The sequence below is a fragment of the Porcisia hertigi genome, chromosome 33, assembly GCF_017918235.1.
Source record: "Porcisia hertigi strain C119 chromosome 33, whole genome shotgun sequence".
NCBI classification, from domain to species: Eukaryota; Euglenozoa; class Kinetoplastea; order Trypanosomatida; family Trypanosomatidae; genus Porcisia; species Porcisia hertigi.
The window spans coordinates 1,003,993-1,018,170 of NC_090592.1; the positions used below are offsets into that span (position 1 = coordinate 1,003,993).

At 53.8% G+C, this 14,178-nt stretch overlaps 3 protein-coding genes across 3 annotated transcripts; all 3 read left to right on the forward strand.

Moving 5' to 3' along the window:
* Positions 1-3,372: 3,372 nt before the first annotated feature.
* On the forward strand, positions 3,373-5,001 carry JKF63_02268 (uncharacterized protein; the record flags this gene model as incomplete). The annotated part of the gene is made up of 1 exon (XM_067898308.1): positions 3,373-5,001. The coding sequence occupies one exon, from the start codon at positions 3,373-3,375 to the stop codon at positions 4,999-5,001; it is 1,629 nt and encodes a 542-aa protein (XP_067754465.1).
* Positions 5,002-7,074: 2,073 nt separating this feature from the next.
* On the forward strand, positions 7,075-9,357 carry JKF63_02269 (uncharacterized protein; the record flags this gene model as incomplete). The annotated part of the gene is made up of 1 exon (XM_067898309.1): positions 7,075-9,357. The coding sequence occupies one exon, from the start codon at positions 7,075-7,077 to the stop codon at positions 9,355-9,357; it is 2,283 nt and encodes a 760-aa protein (XP_067754466.1).
* A 2,157-nt stretch (positions 9,358-11,514) lies between these two features.
* Positions 11,515-13,218, forward strand: JKF63_02270 (uncharacterized protein; the record flags this gene model as incomplete). The annotated part of the gene is made up of 1 exon (XM_067898310.1): positions 11,515-13,218. One exon carries the CDS (start codon positions 11,515-11,517, stop codon positions 13,216-13,218), a length of 1,704 nt encoding a protein of 567 aa, XP_067754467.1.
* Between the last annotated feature and the right edge of the window lie 960 nt (positions 13,219-14,178).

Below are 14,178 nucleotides of genomic sequence, written 5' to 3' on the forward strand. Positions count from 1 at the left end.
GGTAGTCTTTTTTTTCTCTTTTGCGCCCATTTCGTTCTGCTCATCTCTGTCGTGTCCTTGCTTTTTTTTTTTTTTTGTGTGTGTTTGTGTGTTCAAATGTGTGGCTGCTGCTGCTTGGGGAGAGGGAGGAGGAAAGGTTTGAATACCCCCTCTTTTTTTTTTCTATCACAACACCCCGAGGTCTATCAATGGCTCGATCATGATTTTCCTTCCCTCACCAAACCCCGACGCTGGAATTCCTTTGATTGTGGAGGGTGCTCGTCGCCCGTCTTTTGGTTGCTGTTGGTGCTGTTGCGGCTGCTCCTTCACCACATCGCACAGGAGCGAAAATGCTGCATTTTTTTTTAGGGAGAAGGGGGGGGGAGGGTGGAGTCTCTTCGTCTTTCTCACCCCTGTTTCCTCTCTCCATTGGCTCACTTGTGTTCAACATCGCGTCAATGTCTTACATGATTGCAGGTGTGTACTTTGCGTTCATCATCATCTCCCATCTCTCAATTTCTTGTCGTTCTTTCTTTCCCATTTCCCAACTTCGACACTTTTTTGTTTGTTCTCGTGAGAGGGAATCGACATCTACAAGCACTGCGCCGCGTCTGCTCATCATCAGCACCGTTTATTTTCCATATATTTCAGTTTTTATTGTTTTGTGTACGCATGACCCCCCCTTTTTTTTTAGTTTGCCTCTTCCCCATTTTTTTTTCTTGTCTGGAGGAAAACTCGTTGCCACACATGGTTCAGCGCACATGCGAGTGGGCGGGATGGGGAGCGGGGGTGGGGATGGGCGGGATGTGTTGCCTCCATCCCCCCCCCCCAAAGGTTAATGCTTCCCTGATCTCCTTCCTTGGGTGACTTCCAGTCTCGTATCAGCAGCAATGCACTCCTCCTCCCCCTCTACCCCTTTCCTCGTCCCCGCATTTGTTTTTTTGTGCATTTTACTTTGCGTCACTTGTCCTTGTCTTATCTGTTCGTGTGTTTCTTCACGTCGTTTTGCGCGTGTTCCGCTCGCTGCGGCTCTGCTGGTTCGACCGCCTTTTTTTTTGTGTGTACCTTCGTTTTCTCCTTTTTTTTGTATATTCCGCTCCCTCCTCACTCTCTCTACATGTATATATATATATATACATCGCATATCACCTCGATTGTAAGGCATGGAGGCTGTGAAGTGGAGGGATAGCACGGGTTTCTCTCTCCCTCGTCTGTGCGCCTGAATATGTCCACGCAAGACGTGGCTGCTAAGCCCACTGTCAGTGGAGGCATGGAACACTCCTTTCATCTCCCCCCCACCGGTCCTCCCCCCCCCCCAACAACAACAACAAATGAGCCTTCAAGACAGAGGAGAGGGATCGAGGACTGAAGCTTATATACGCCCTCATCACAGCGCAGAGCGAGCTCTTGAATTGCTGGCTGAGCGACGGCTTCGTGTGGCTTTGCCTCTCAGGCTACTCACACATGTGGCTGTTTTTTCCCCTAAAATAATGTGCTTTCTATGCTTTTATTTCTCCGTTAGACTGATGTATATTTGACATGCTGTTCACTCCACTTTTGAGCCCGATAGCGATGCAAATGACAAACAAGCGAATTATTTGTGTTCTAACTCAGCAAAAAAAAATGCAGACCCCTCTTCCCCCCCCTCCCCTGCCCCCCCCCTCTTCCTTCTTCTTCCCCGTTCCTCTTCTTTTCCATGCGACCAAACAGCCGTATTTTGTTCTTGTACGCGCACTTTCTTCACCCTTTCAATCACCCCTCTTTTCCCTCTTCTGTGGAGACATGATTCACGAATGGAATAGTTGTGATGGCATCACCTCTCAAAACAACGACAAAACACAACACGCACACACACACACACAAAAAAACAGAAAACAGAAAAGTTAATGGCAAATAGCCAGAAAACGTGGGCTTGGAGGGGATCTGAGGTGCGTGCACACCAAAACAAGTACTGGCAAGCGTCTATCGCTGTGACCTCATGGTGTGCGCGGGGGGGGGGGTAGTCAGCGGAGGAAAGTCCTGCTTCTGTGCGTATACAGAGCCTTTACTTTCTTTTTCGTTGGACTTCTCCGTTCTTAAGGGAAGGACGGCGATCCAATGCCCGCTAGCCCGTTTCCCTACGCCACTAGGGAGTCGCCGTCGAAAGTAATGCAGCGTAATCTTCTCCGCCCCCCCCCCCCCTTTTCTGTGCATTTTGTGGCCTCTCTTTTTTTGGGGGGAGGAGGGGGAGGGTTCCTCGCCGCTTTAGGTTTCCTGCCGACGCAGTCCCCCCCCCCACTCCTCCTCTCATCTGCGTCATTCTTTTGCTTTTCATGGTGCCCTCTATCCAATCTCGCCCCCCCCTCCCTCCCCATTCCCTTTCTTCTCTCCCCTTCTTTGAGATGATGTGCGTGGACACATGTTTGTTTTTTCTTTTTTTTCCTACCTCCAGAACTCGCTTTCTATATTGAACGTTGCGGGACCCCACGCGCCATACATGCTTTGCAGTAGGTTTTACAAGAATTGCTGGCATTTGTGGTGATTCAAACATACGAGGAGCGCGCCTCAGCTTTAAAAAAACCTCTGTCGCTCTTTTTTTTTTCTTTGCCTCCCTAGAGGGCGGTCATACATACGCACACATCCCAAAGGACGTGAGTAAGTGAGTGATTCACGTACGTTCACACGAGCAGGTGGACGGGGCATCCATTTTTCTTCCGCACACGGGTTGGAGAAATACAAAATACACAGTGTGTGCCATCCCCCCCCATAATCGTGTTCTCCGATCACTTTCAAGGCACCTCATCGTTGGTTGTTTTCTTGCTCTCGGATATACTAGAAGGATTGTACATCTCACCAGTAGACCAAAACAAAAAAGGGAGAGGGGCACCATCCATTTTGTTTATTTATTTTTTATTTTGGCCGACAGGTGGCGCGAGAGCACTTCACAGAAGCACAGGAAGGAGAACAGATTCGACACACATACATTGTGTCCGATCTCCGTGAGTGCTGTGTGTGTGTGTGTGTGTGTGTGTGTGTGTGCATTCGCCTGCGAGTTCACTGTTTTACTCCTCCTCCTCCTCCTCTCTTCCCTCCTCTTTCCTCCACCGTTTGACTCTTCTTCCCTAAGAGCAACTCCTGTGGTCGTTTAGGAGTCTAGCACTGCGAAAAAACAGCGGTCTGTGTCTCGCGTCACCCGTGTTTGAGCACGGATTTACTTGTTCAGGTTTTGTTATATATTTGTATCTGTACGTGTAGGCTTCATTGTCATTCCGCTATACAACCGCCACTCTTCCGGCATCTCAGCGTGTGCGCCTGGCGTTCCTGTGCTTCTCCCTAGGTAGTTTGGTGGCCATCCGTATCGTTGCACCGCATCCCTCTTTCCGTCCTCATTGTCCACCATCAAGAAAACGAAAAATGGGCCAGGACAATAGCTGCGCAGAGGAGGGGCAGCCAGGAAAGTGTGCCACGGGCAGCGCAGATCGTAGGTCCTCCATCAGTTGCGCTTCAGCACCGGCATCGGGGGCCACTGTCTCACTTGCCGGTATCGAGGGCTTTCAGGTGGTCCGACTGCTGCCCTACAGCCCTGCTCACAAGGCTGGCCTGGTTCCTTACTTCGACATAATCACTGCTCTTGATCACGTTCTTCTCAATACGGAAGGAAAACAGGCACTGCAGTTCTTCAAGAGTTACGTGGCGAATCACCGCGATACGCCTGTTTGCTTCACCATGTTCAACCTGTACAACCGTACATACCGCGACGTCTACTGTATCCCGTCGGACGAGTGGGGTGGTGTTGGTCTGCTCGGGTGTAGCATCGAGTGGAGCAGCGCGGCAAGCTGCCCGGAGCGCTGTTTGCATATCGTGGACGTGCTGGAGGGCAGCCCTGCTGCATGTTGCCGAGAGTTGAAGGCGAATCGTGACTACATTGTTGGCATGCAGATGGCTCAGGAGCCCCTGGTGACGGTGATTACACTCATCAAAAACCAAAACGATTTCTACAAACGGCTGGAGTCGTGGCACGAGGAGCAGCGGTGGATGCTGGAACGGCAGCAGCGCTTCCCAAGTGAGACGATTGAGGTGCCCCATGTACTGCTCTTACTTGTATACAATAGTGAGAACAACACTGTCAAGGAGGTGGCTGTGGAGATGGGCACGAACCCAGAGGCAGCGCTGGGCATTAGCGTCGCGACGGGTCTACTGCACATCATTCCCTCCGTCGTCACAGCCGGCGACTCGAGTGCCGGGGCCTCGCTGCCAGTAATGAACAAGTTTGTCTTTCTCGGACCGAGTGCCGCGATGCCGATAGGGGCGTCGTCCTCGAAGGAGCAAGCGCTCATAGGTGTCCACTCTACACCACCTGTAGGGGCCACACTCCCTCCCCAAGAGAGATTCAAAGAGCCACAAGATTTCTTGCCGCAACCACCACACTCGCTTCCTTCGGAGGAGGTGCAAGAGTTTGGCACCGTAGTCCCAAAGACGACGAACGGCATGGTGCATCTGCAGGACTCACTTGTTAACCTGCATCCGCGACCGAGCCCAGAACAGCAGCAACCGCCGTACCCATCAGCAGAGGCTGCCCCTCACGCGATGCTGCAACCGACCTCCTACAGCAGCGTTCCCCTGACGCAGAATGGAGAAGCCCGGGTGCCTGTGCCCTCCGCTCCAGCGAGTCGAGAACAGTCCAGCCCCCTCGTAAGCAAAGTGTCGACAGGTGATAGTGCGCTGCACTGCTCAACAATGGCACACGAGGCAGCAGTGGTGTCAGATCATCAACTCGGGCAACATGCGCTCAGGGTGGAGCAACCACACGACTCCTTGCCCCCACTATCGGCTCCCCGACCAGCACCAACTCCAACGAGTTCTGTGTTTTCCGTGAACGGCTATTGCGCGCACGGCGCTAGTCCGGCCCCGTGTACTTCGGGATCCCTACCTCAACAGCCGCACTCGGAGGACGTGCCCACTTTCTCTGTTACACGAATGCCTCCGCCATTACAGTTTCCCGTGTTCCCTCGCGCAGCCGCAGCGAGGCACACTACGGTGTAGCTGCTGTTCACGCCACTAGAAATATATGACTCCCCCCCAAATCCCCTGCACATAGTGTTCTCTGCCTGCCTCCCTCTCCCCAGTTTCGTGTGTCTCAGTGTTTCCCTGTGCGTCCGCATCTCCGTTGATGGATCGCGCCTTGGGTTGCTCACCAAGGTGGCGTTGCCTTTTCTTGCCCTGAAAGGGGGGGAGAGGGGGGGGCAGTGTGTGTCACAGCCCTTCCAAAAAAAAAAAACAGTATGAAGGGCTCACATCCCAAGAGGACGGGAGAGTGTGAGAGGGAGGTGAATCGGTGAGCAGGTCTCTGCGGCTCGCAGCGAGTTATTGTCTTCGGTGTGTGCTTGAACGCTTCTGTTTTTTAAAGTGTTTTTTGTTTTTTACATTTGGCCTTGCCTGCCGGCAGTTGTGGTTGCTGTTTTACGTCTCCTGCACTAATGGTTCTCTCGTGTCTCTTTTCGTGTCTCCGTTCTGAGTGTGTCCAACCCCCCCCCCCCCCATTACTCCTAATATTCTAGAGTTTGGCTTACCCGCAGCTGTGACGAGGCTGGGGTGTGTGTGGGAGAGAGAGTTCGTTGATACTGCCGTCCTTGGCTCCCCTATTTCACCTCCCTCCTTTCCCCGATTATTGGTCACCTTTATGTGACCACACTTTTGGGTGAGCCGAGTTGCGCTACAGGAGCGCCAAACCGCCTGAGAGGGTGTACGTCTGTGTCTGTTTGTGTGTAGATCCAGGGGAGGGGTCCGGGTTCCATGGGTGGTGGTGGTGGTGGTGTATTTTTGAACTTGATGCCTACGTATCGATGCGTCGTTGTTCTGCACGTGTGACCCTCTACCCGAGATGGGTGGAAACAGAAAAAAAGCCATTGCATTATGCCATCGCGTGTCCGCATCTTTTGCATCCCCCCTCATCCCCGCCACCCCCGCTCCCTTCTTTTTTTTCGAGTTTCAAACATCCTTCACTACTCTCCCTTCACCGTTGGTGTTGTGGTCTTCATACATTTTTCTCGAAGAGTGTTCTCACTTCCACAACCTCCGGAGTGCTTTCTTTTTTTTTTTTGAGGGTGGTCGGATATGCGTGTGGACAGGAATCGGCAGTGGTCACCCCCCATGTCATCAGCGAATCCCCACAAAAAAGAAAGAATAGGTGACTCTATAACAAGTTTCCGACCGCATCCGGAGCTGGGTTTCGTGCATCGTGCAGGAGAGGGGGGAGGGGGTAGGTGGAGAGGAGGGGGGGGAGAGCAGCGGTTAGTACACTACCTTGAGCAAACAAACAAACAACAGTGTACGGTGCTAATCACTACGAGGCCGTAGCTCGCTCAGAGTTGCAGCTGCCTCCACGCACCAAGGTGTGTGTGTGTGTGTGTGTGTGTGGGGTCTTCAGCGTCGGTATCGTCGCTGTGATATCCTGTCTCAAGAGCGCAGCGCATATGTTCACGCACGTCAATGCTGCCATTTCCCAGGCGACTGGAATACAGCAGACACGGCTGTTTCCCCGGGCAGCGTATACACATATTCTCATCGTGACAGTCTGCGCACTGCCGCCGGCTGTGCAACAACAACGTTGTTTTTTTTTATAGGAACTTATTTCACCCTCATTCTGCTTTTCTCTCTTCCACTGTCTGTCACGTTTTTGTTTTTATTCCACGCCCCCATCCGTTATCTTTTTTTTTCCGGGCGGGGCATCTGTGACGTTTGTATCGTTTATTTGGTTACTCGATATACAAAACGCCCCTTGGACACACACACACACACACACACACACACACACGGTTTTACATGCGAACGCACATCACTCGTTGCTCATCTGGTAGGAACACACGCAGCTGAACAAAGCGAACAAAGTAATCGAAAAAAAAGAGAAACCCCCTACACTAATTTCTATTTTTTTTCCACCCTCGCGCCTTTTTTTCCCGCACACGATCATAGCACCCCGAAAAGACCACAGTCTTCTCGCGTTCCTTCACGGTCCCTTAAAGCCACGCACCGACAGTGATAAGAGATAACTAAAGCGCACACCACGTCTACGATACATTTTCGGTTTCTCTCCTGTTTCTGCTGATCCGAGGAAGAATGCGTCGTGTTGCGCAGAAGGCAACGGTGGCCTCCGCCGTGTCTGTCGTGTCAGCGGCTGGTTTTGGGCTGCCCAAGTCTTCCAACAGCGTCTCCCCGCTCCTGAGCGGTGTCTCCGGTGGCTGCACCACCGCCACGGCGGCAGCGCTTACGACAGCGTTCCGCTGCTGCTCTACGGAGAAGCCCGTCCGAGCCAACGCTGTGGAGGCGGATGAGCAGCCTAAGGCAGATGCTGCGAAGGAGTTTGATGAGGACGTCATTGTGGAGCCCGCCCCAGAGAGCACGACCGCCAAGTCCAGCGAGGCGGACGGCACCGCCGCCGAGGCAACACCAGGGGTGAGCGCTCCCACTGAGAATCCTGTAGGCGAGACAGAGGAAATGGGTTTCAAGACGGAGACACGCCAACTTCTCGACATTGTGGCGTGCAGTCTGTACAGCGACAAGGAGGTCTTTATTCGCGAGTTGGTGTCCAACGCCAGCGACGCGCTGGAGAAGCGCCACCTGCTGGAGCTCAGTAACCCCGAGTACGCTCGCGAGGCGGACGACGAGGCTCCGCTGATTGCCATCTCCTGCAACCAGAGCAAGAGCCGGTTTATTATCCGAGATACCGGTGTTGGCATGACCAAGGAGGAGCTGACAGATAACCTGGGCACGATCGCGGGCTCCGGCTCGAAGGCCTTCGTGCGCGAACTCCAGAGCAGCGGTCAGTCGGCAGCCGAAAAGATCATTGGCCAGTTCGGCGTTGGCTTCTACGCATGCTTCATGGTGGCAAAAAGCGTGAAGGTGTACAGTCGTAGTGCCAAGAAAGACTCCAAGGGGTACCTGTGGGAGTCGGAGGGAACGGGCACCTTCAAGGTGACGGAGTGCGAGGGTGTCGAGAAGGGAACCAAGATTGTTCTTGACGTCAAAGACACCGAGCTGTCTTTCTGCACACCACAGGTGGTGGAGCGAGTACTGAAGAAGTACAGCAACTTTGTTTCCTACGAGATCACCCTCAACGGCGGCAAAGTGAACACAGTCGAAGCGCTTTGGATGAAGGACAAGAACGACGTCACCAATGAGGAGCACATTGACTTCTATAAATTCATCTCCGGCTCCTACGACAGCCCCATGTTCCGTCTTCACTACTCCATCGATGCGCCGATGAGCGTGCGCGCGCTTCTCTACGTCCCGCAGTCACATACCGAGAAGTACGGTGGGGGTCGTATGGAGGCCGGTGTGAACCTCTACTCTCGCCGTGTTCTGATCCAGTCCAAGGCAAAGGGGCTGCTGCCAGACTGGCTGCGCTTTATCAAGGGCGCTGTGGACAGCGAGTCCATTCCGCTGAACGTGTCGCGCGAGCACACACAGGACGGCGGCATGATGCGCAGGCTGAGTACTATCTTGACGAAGCGGATGATACGGTGGTTTGAGGAGGAAAGCAAGCGTGACCGCAGCAAGTACGAGCGTTTCATCCAAGAGTATGGCGCCTTCTTGAAGGAGGGTGTATGCACAGACCAGGTGCACAAGATGGAGTTGGCGAAGCTGCTTCGCTTTGAGACGACCAAGTCCGACATCGACTACCCCTACGTCTCCCTGGACAACTACCGTGATCGCATGCAGCCGAATCAAACTCATATTTACTACCTTAACATGCCCAGCAAGGAGATGGCACTGCAGTCGCCATACTACGAGCAGTATAAGGAGCATGGCCTTGAGGTTCTTATCTGCACCGAACCGATTGATGACTTTGTCATGCAGCACCTCGACACCTACGCGAAGCACAAGCTGCAGAACATCGAGATGTTCGACGCCAACCTCGATGGCTACGTCCAGCACAAGAAAAAGCTTGAAGGCGACAAAAACGAAGATGTGGCGGTGAAGAAGCAGCTCAACGAGGTTCAGGTCAAGGCCCTCTCTGACTTTATCACGAAGCGTCTTGTCGGTCGCGTTGGTATTGTCAAGTCGACGGATCGCCTGCGCGACAGCCCGGCGGTCCTGGCAGATCACGAATCTGCACAGATGCGCAAGATATACCGCATGACGGGCCAGGCCGCTGGTCCTCCACCGAGGTACAACTTCCAGTTCAATCCTCAGCACCCCCTTATCCGAAAGCTGTACACGCTGTCGCAGTCGGAAGTAGCCGAGGAGGTGGAGACGGCTGGTCTCTTGACGGAGCAGCTCTTCGACAATGCCATCATCGCCGCCGGGCTTCTCGAGGACCCGCGCAGCATCGTGACGCGGCTCAACACAATCATGTCACGCATGGTGGAGAGCGTGCCTGAGCCATCGGCGGACAAGTAATGAAAAGACTACAGCCCCCAGTGTAGGGACGAACATCTCTCTCCCCCTCCCTTTTTTGTTTGTTTGTTTGTTTTCTTCACTTCGTTTTTCAGTAAGCGGGTCGGTAAAAGTGTTCTTCAGCCCCACCGTCTCTTTCTTGTCCGCGCCCACCGTCGCTGTGTTTCCGCTTCCCCAATCACCGCTATCTCCCCGTGCTTTTCCTGTTTACAGGCGCGCGTGTGTGTGTGTGTGGGGGGGGGGGAGGGCAGGGGCCTCTCTGGTTCCACGATAGCGGCATGTTCGACACGGGTGGCGAAGCGGCAGCGCTGCGCTTGGCTCTGCAGCTGTTTTGAAAAAAAAGAGACCGCGAAAAGAATTCACATACAGACACACACACAGACACAGACAGACAGATCAACCAAGACTTACACAACCGAATAGAAGGGCATGATATGGTCAAGGTGTTTAGGGTGGGGGTCAGAGGGGATCAAGTAGCAAGGAAAAGATAAAAAGAAAGTGGGAAGACACGAGTGTACAGAGAAGGACAGCGGCATCTCAACGAGAAGGGCGTATGCCGACCAGCCCTGACATCTACGCCGCAAATTTCTCGTTGTGTGTGTAATATGTGCGTATTTTGTATTTTGACTGGTGCGCACTCCTCCCCCGACTTCTTTCTCATTGTTTTGCCTTCTCTCTTTTTTTGTGTGTGTGTATTTGGCCGTCCCTCTCTTTATCTTCCCTCCCCTCCCTTCTCTCCCCTTTCTTTTCTTATTCCTCGTCATCGCACTCTCCCTTCGTTGTTTGGATTTACTTTTTTTTTGTCACCACTGATATTTATTTGGAATAAAAGACAGAGTAACTCCAAACATACGAATAGCGGGGGGAGGGGGGAGGGGGGAGGGGGGAAGTGCAGGGGAAAAGAAGGGCTCGTTGCTCTTGTAGTGATGTCTGTGTGTGTGTGTGTGGGGGGGGGGGGGAGGGGCTGGAGGGGATATTTTTAACGTGTTCAACATCCGGTCTCTTTTTTTTTGGTATTACTAATTCCTCCCATTCGAGGCTCTTTGGTGGCTTGATTTTTATTGTTGTTGTTTCTTTCGCCCCTCACCTCGTTTTGGACGTACCCTACATCACCAAACATATTTATACACACTTACATATCAACATATACACACGTGTTCATGCATAGATATGTGCAGACTGGGAAAAAAAGAGAGTGTATGGGTTATGCGGTGGTCTCTTCCCCGCCCCTTCCTCCCCCCCAAATCCCCGCCGCTCCTCTCTGTATTCCAGCGCTTCTGTGATGATGCACCTCAAGGCCGACCACCCCACGGTTTAGGTGCATGTGTGCATCACTTCTTCAGGGGAAGGCTGGTGATGGTCGGCGAACGAGCGAGATGTGTCGTGAGGGGAAAAGAAGGCAACAAAAAACAGTTAAACACGACACAAACGGAAATCAACATTAAAAAAATACACACACAGAAATGATGCACAAAAAGGACACTGCGGGAGTGGGGGCAGGGCGAGGGAGGGGAGGGGAGGGGGGGGGTGATGCCACTCACCTCTCCGTCGTCGGTGATAGGAGGCAGGCAACTCTATAACTCGAGCGTAGGAAATGTCCTGTGGAGTACGCCTCCCCTCCCCCCTCCCCCTCCTTCTTCTGCATGCAGTGAAGGGGGAGGGGTAGTGCTCCAGAGACGTGGGCTGATTCCCTCCTCCGAAGTCCGTCACGTAGGAGCGCCTTTCCGATGGCCCCCCTCAGGAGAGAGAGAGAGAGGACAATGTCGTGCGGGATGGGGCCTTCCCTGCGTCTATGTCATACTTGCGTGTGCACGCGCTTGCATTTTCTTGCCCCCCATTACCCTCGTTTCTCATGCCCCTTATTTGTCTCTATGCCCCGCTGCTGCTACTCCTTTCTGAACCCTGTCTCCGGTCTTGCTCGCATCTGCTTCTTTGGGTCGTTCGACTCTCGCTGACCGCCTCAGCTTCTCCCGCTTCCTAGTGGAAAACAAGGGGTACGTCGCTGCATCTTTGTGTACATATACGCAGATATCCACACAGGCATTCCAGTGCATTCGCAGCACGAGATTGGACCCACCCCACCCCTCCCCTTACCTATCAGAAGCACTTGTTTTTTTTTTCTTCTTTCCTCCAAAGTTTTGATCCCTCAAGTGAGGCAACATGGGTGGTCACTCCAAGAAAAGCGGCAAGGGCGGTGGCGGTGCGCATGCCCGGCATGGCCGTCAGCAGCAGCAGCGCAGGGTGCTCAAAAAGGATCTTGGCGTGCCTGACTTGAAGGATGTGGCGCAGCGCTTGACGCAAACGGTACAGCGGCGGACACACAGCGTCTTGAGCATACCGCACATGCACGGTACCGAGGAGGCTGGTGGAGCCAGGCTAGGCAGTAGCAGTGGCCTTGGCGGCGGTGGTCTTCGGCTCGCTAACCTCATGCGTGGTGGTAGTGGCGGCGTTATCGCGAAGAATGGCGGCGGGTGCCAAATTCGCGGCAAAGTCGTGGCGCAGGTCTTCCAGGGTGGCGGTGCCGCCGCCGGGAGCACTGAGTCGACTTTGGCGGACCGCCGCCGCGAGATGCTCACGCTGGCGCTTCGCACCTCTGAGAAGATGCACGATTACGAGGCTCCCATGCGTCTGTACCGCGATAAGAGTGAGGGCAACGTCGATGCAGAGGAAGACACTACCTGGGAGGAGGATGTGACTCGCCGTGGTCAGGATCGGTCGCTTCAGCGTTTCTTCAAGGAGTTTCATCGCGTTGTAGAAAGCTGCGATGTGCTGCTTCAAGTGCTCGACGCCCGCGACCCCCTTGGCTGCCGTCTTACACAGCTGGAAAAGAACATCCGTTCAACCTATGGCGACGACCGGAAAAAGATGGTGGTGGTGCTTAACAAAGTGGACATGCTGCCATCGAAGGAGGTGGTGGATGCTTGGATCAACTACTTTGAACAGCACGAACAGCTCATGTGCATACCGTTCGCGGCCACTGCGAAAGGGTCGATGGGGCAGACGTATGTCACGAATATGTTTCGGCGCCTACGCTCACTCGCCCGCTGCGATGAGACGGGCGAGCGCAAGGCGATAGTAGTTGGCGTGATTGGCTATCCGAACGTGGGGAAAAGTTCCATCATTAACGCACTGAAGCGCAAGCACGTTGTCGGCGTTGGCAATATGCCCGGGTTCACGACAGGCAACACCGAGGTGGAGCTGCGGTCCGACATACGCGTGATGGACTGCCCTGGTGTAGTCGCCCCTGGTGAGGATAACGGCGACGTTGTCCTGCGTAACGCCATTCGTGTTAGCGAGTTGGTGAATCCATTTCTGCCGGTGCAGCGACTCCTGCAGCGATGCACTGCGGTGCAGCAGGCCGATGACCACGACAGCGCCGACGTCGCCGCGCACCAGGCGCTGCGCAACCGTGGGCTGCATCCGCTAGCTCTGTTCTACGGCATCAGCGAGTTCCGCGAGAATGACGTGATGGATTTTATACAGCAGGTCGGGATGCGCCGCGGGCGACTCACACGTGGCGGTCATGTGGACGAGGAGGCAACGGCACGCATGATTCTGACAGACTGGAACGACGGTCGTATCCCGTATTACACTTATCCACCGGCTGTCGATGAGCTCTTCCTCCGCAGCGACGAGGATTACCGTGCCCTTGACACCAGCGGAGGTCTCAGTGCTGGCGCTGAGGAAAAGGGCGTAGAAGCGGAGCTCGTATCTGCCCGCTCGCACGGTGTCACGCTGGATGGGTTGCCTACATTTCACCTTCACATTGACCTGATTGAACAACGCCCCACCAAGAAGCGGTGGAAGCAGGCCGAAGGGAACTGCACGAATCCCGGTGACGAGGAGGACGAGGGGTTCCAGTGAAAATGTGGGGGGGGGTTTGAGTGCAAGATGAAGGCAATTTCAAGCATGGCCGGTCTCGGTGCAGGTTCACGATATGTGCGGGTCTTTTTTTTTCCTGTCTCTGTGTCTTTCTTTTGCTCTTGTTTTAATTATTATTACGTTTGTATCTTTTGGGGATGCCCTGTAAAGTAATTCAGCGATTAAGGTATGCCGCATCTTCATCCACCGCGCCTCTCCCCTCCCCCCCTTCCTCCTCCTCCTCCTCCCGGCGAAGGTGTGGTATATGTGAAATAGGTTTGGGAAAGGAAGCTGGGGCCGGAGGTGTGTGTGTGTGTGTGTGTCGAAGCGCTTCACCTCCCTAATAACAACTGTGGTAGACAGCAGACACGTTTGTAGTGTCGGTCTCTTCTTTGCAATCATCTGTCTCCTTTTTTGTGCCCCTGATTCCGCAGGCTTATCGGGACACCGTGCTTGGATTGGGGGGGGGGCGGGGGAATCATCGAGGGGGAAATCCCGTCTCCACGTTTTATCGTGCTGATATGAGGGAACTTTGTATCTTCAACTTCATGCCTTTTTATTTGATCTCTACCCCCATCACACTCCTGCTCTTCCCTCTCCTCTTCCATTGTGCCCCCTTCCCCCCCCCTGGGAGGAGGACACCCTCGCTCATACATACGTGTGCAAATCGTTACTCATGGCCTCATGTGGGAGGACAACGCACCACTTGTCTGCTCGCACTGCTTCATTCCGATTCGCCTGATAGGTCTACTCCTCCCATCCCGGGGAGATAAAGCCACAAAGCGCACCTGTGTACGGTAAAGAAAAAAACACCAAACGCCAGAAACGAGAAGGGGAAGGGCCACAAGCAAAAAGAGGACCACCGTCACCCAAAAACCTTTCTAATTTTCTGCGTTTTAATAGCCACCTGACTTCGTTCGACCAGGTGTTCGGCAGCCGCCACGCTTTTTCTGTGTCTACGCT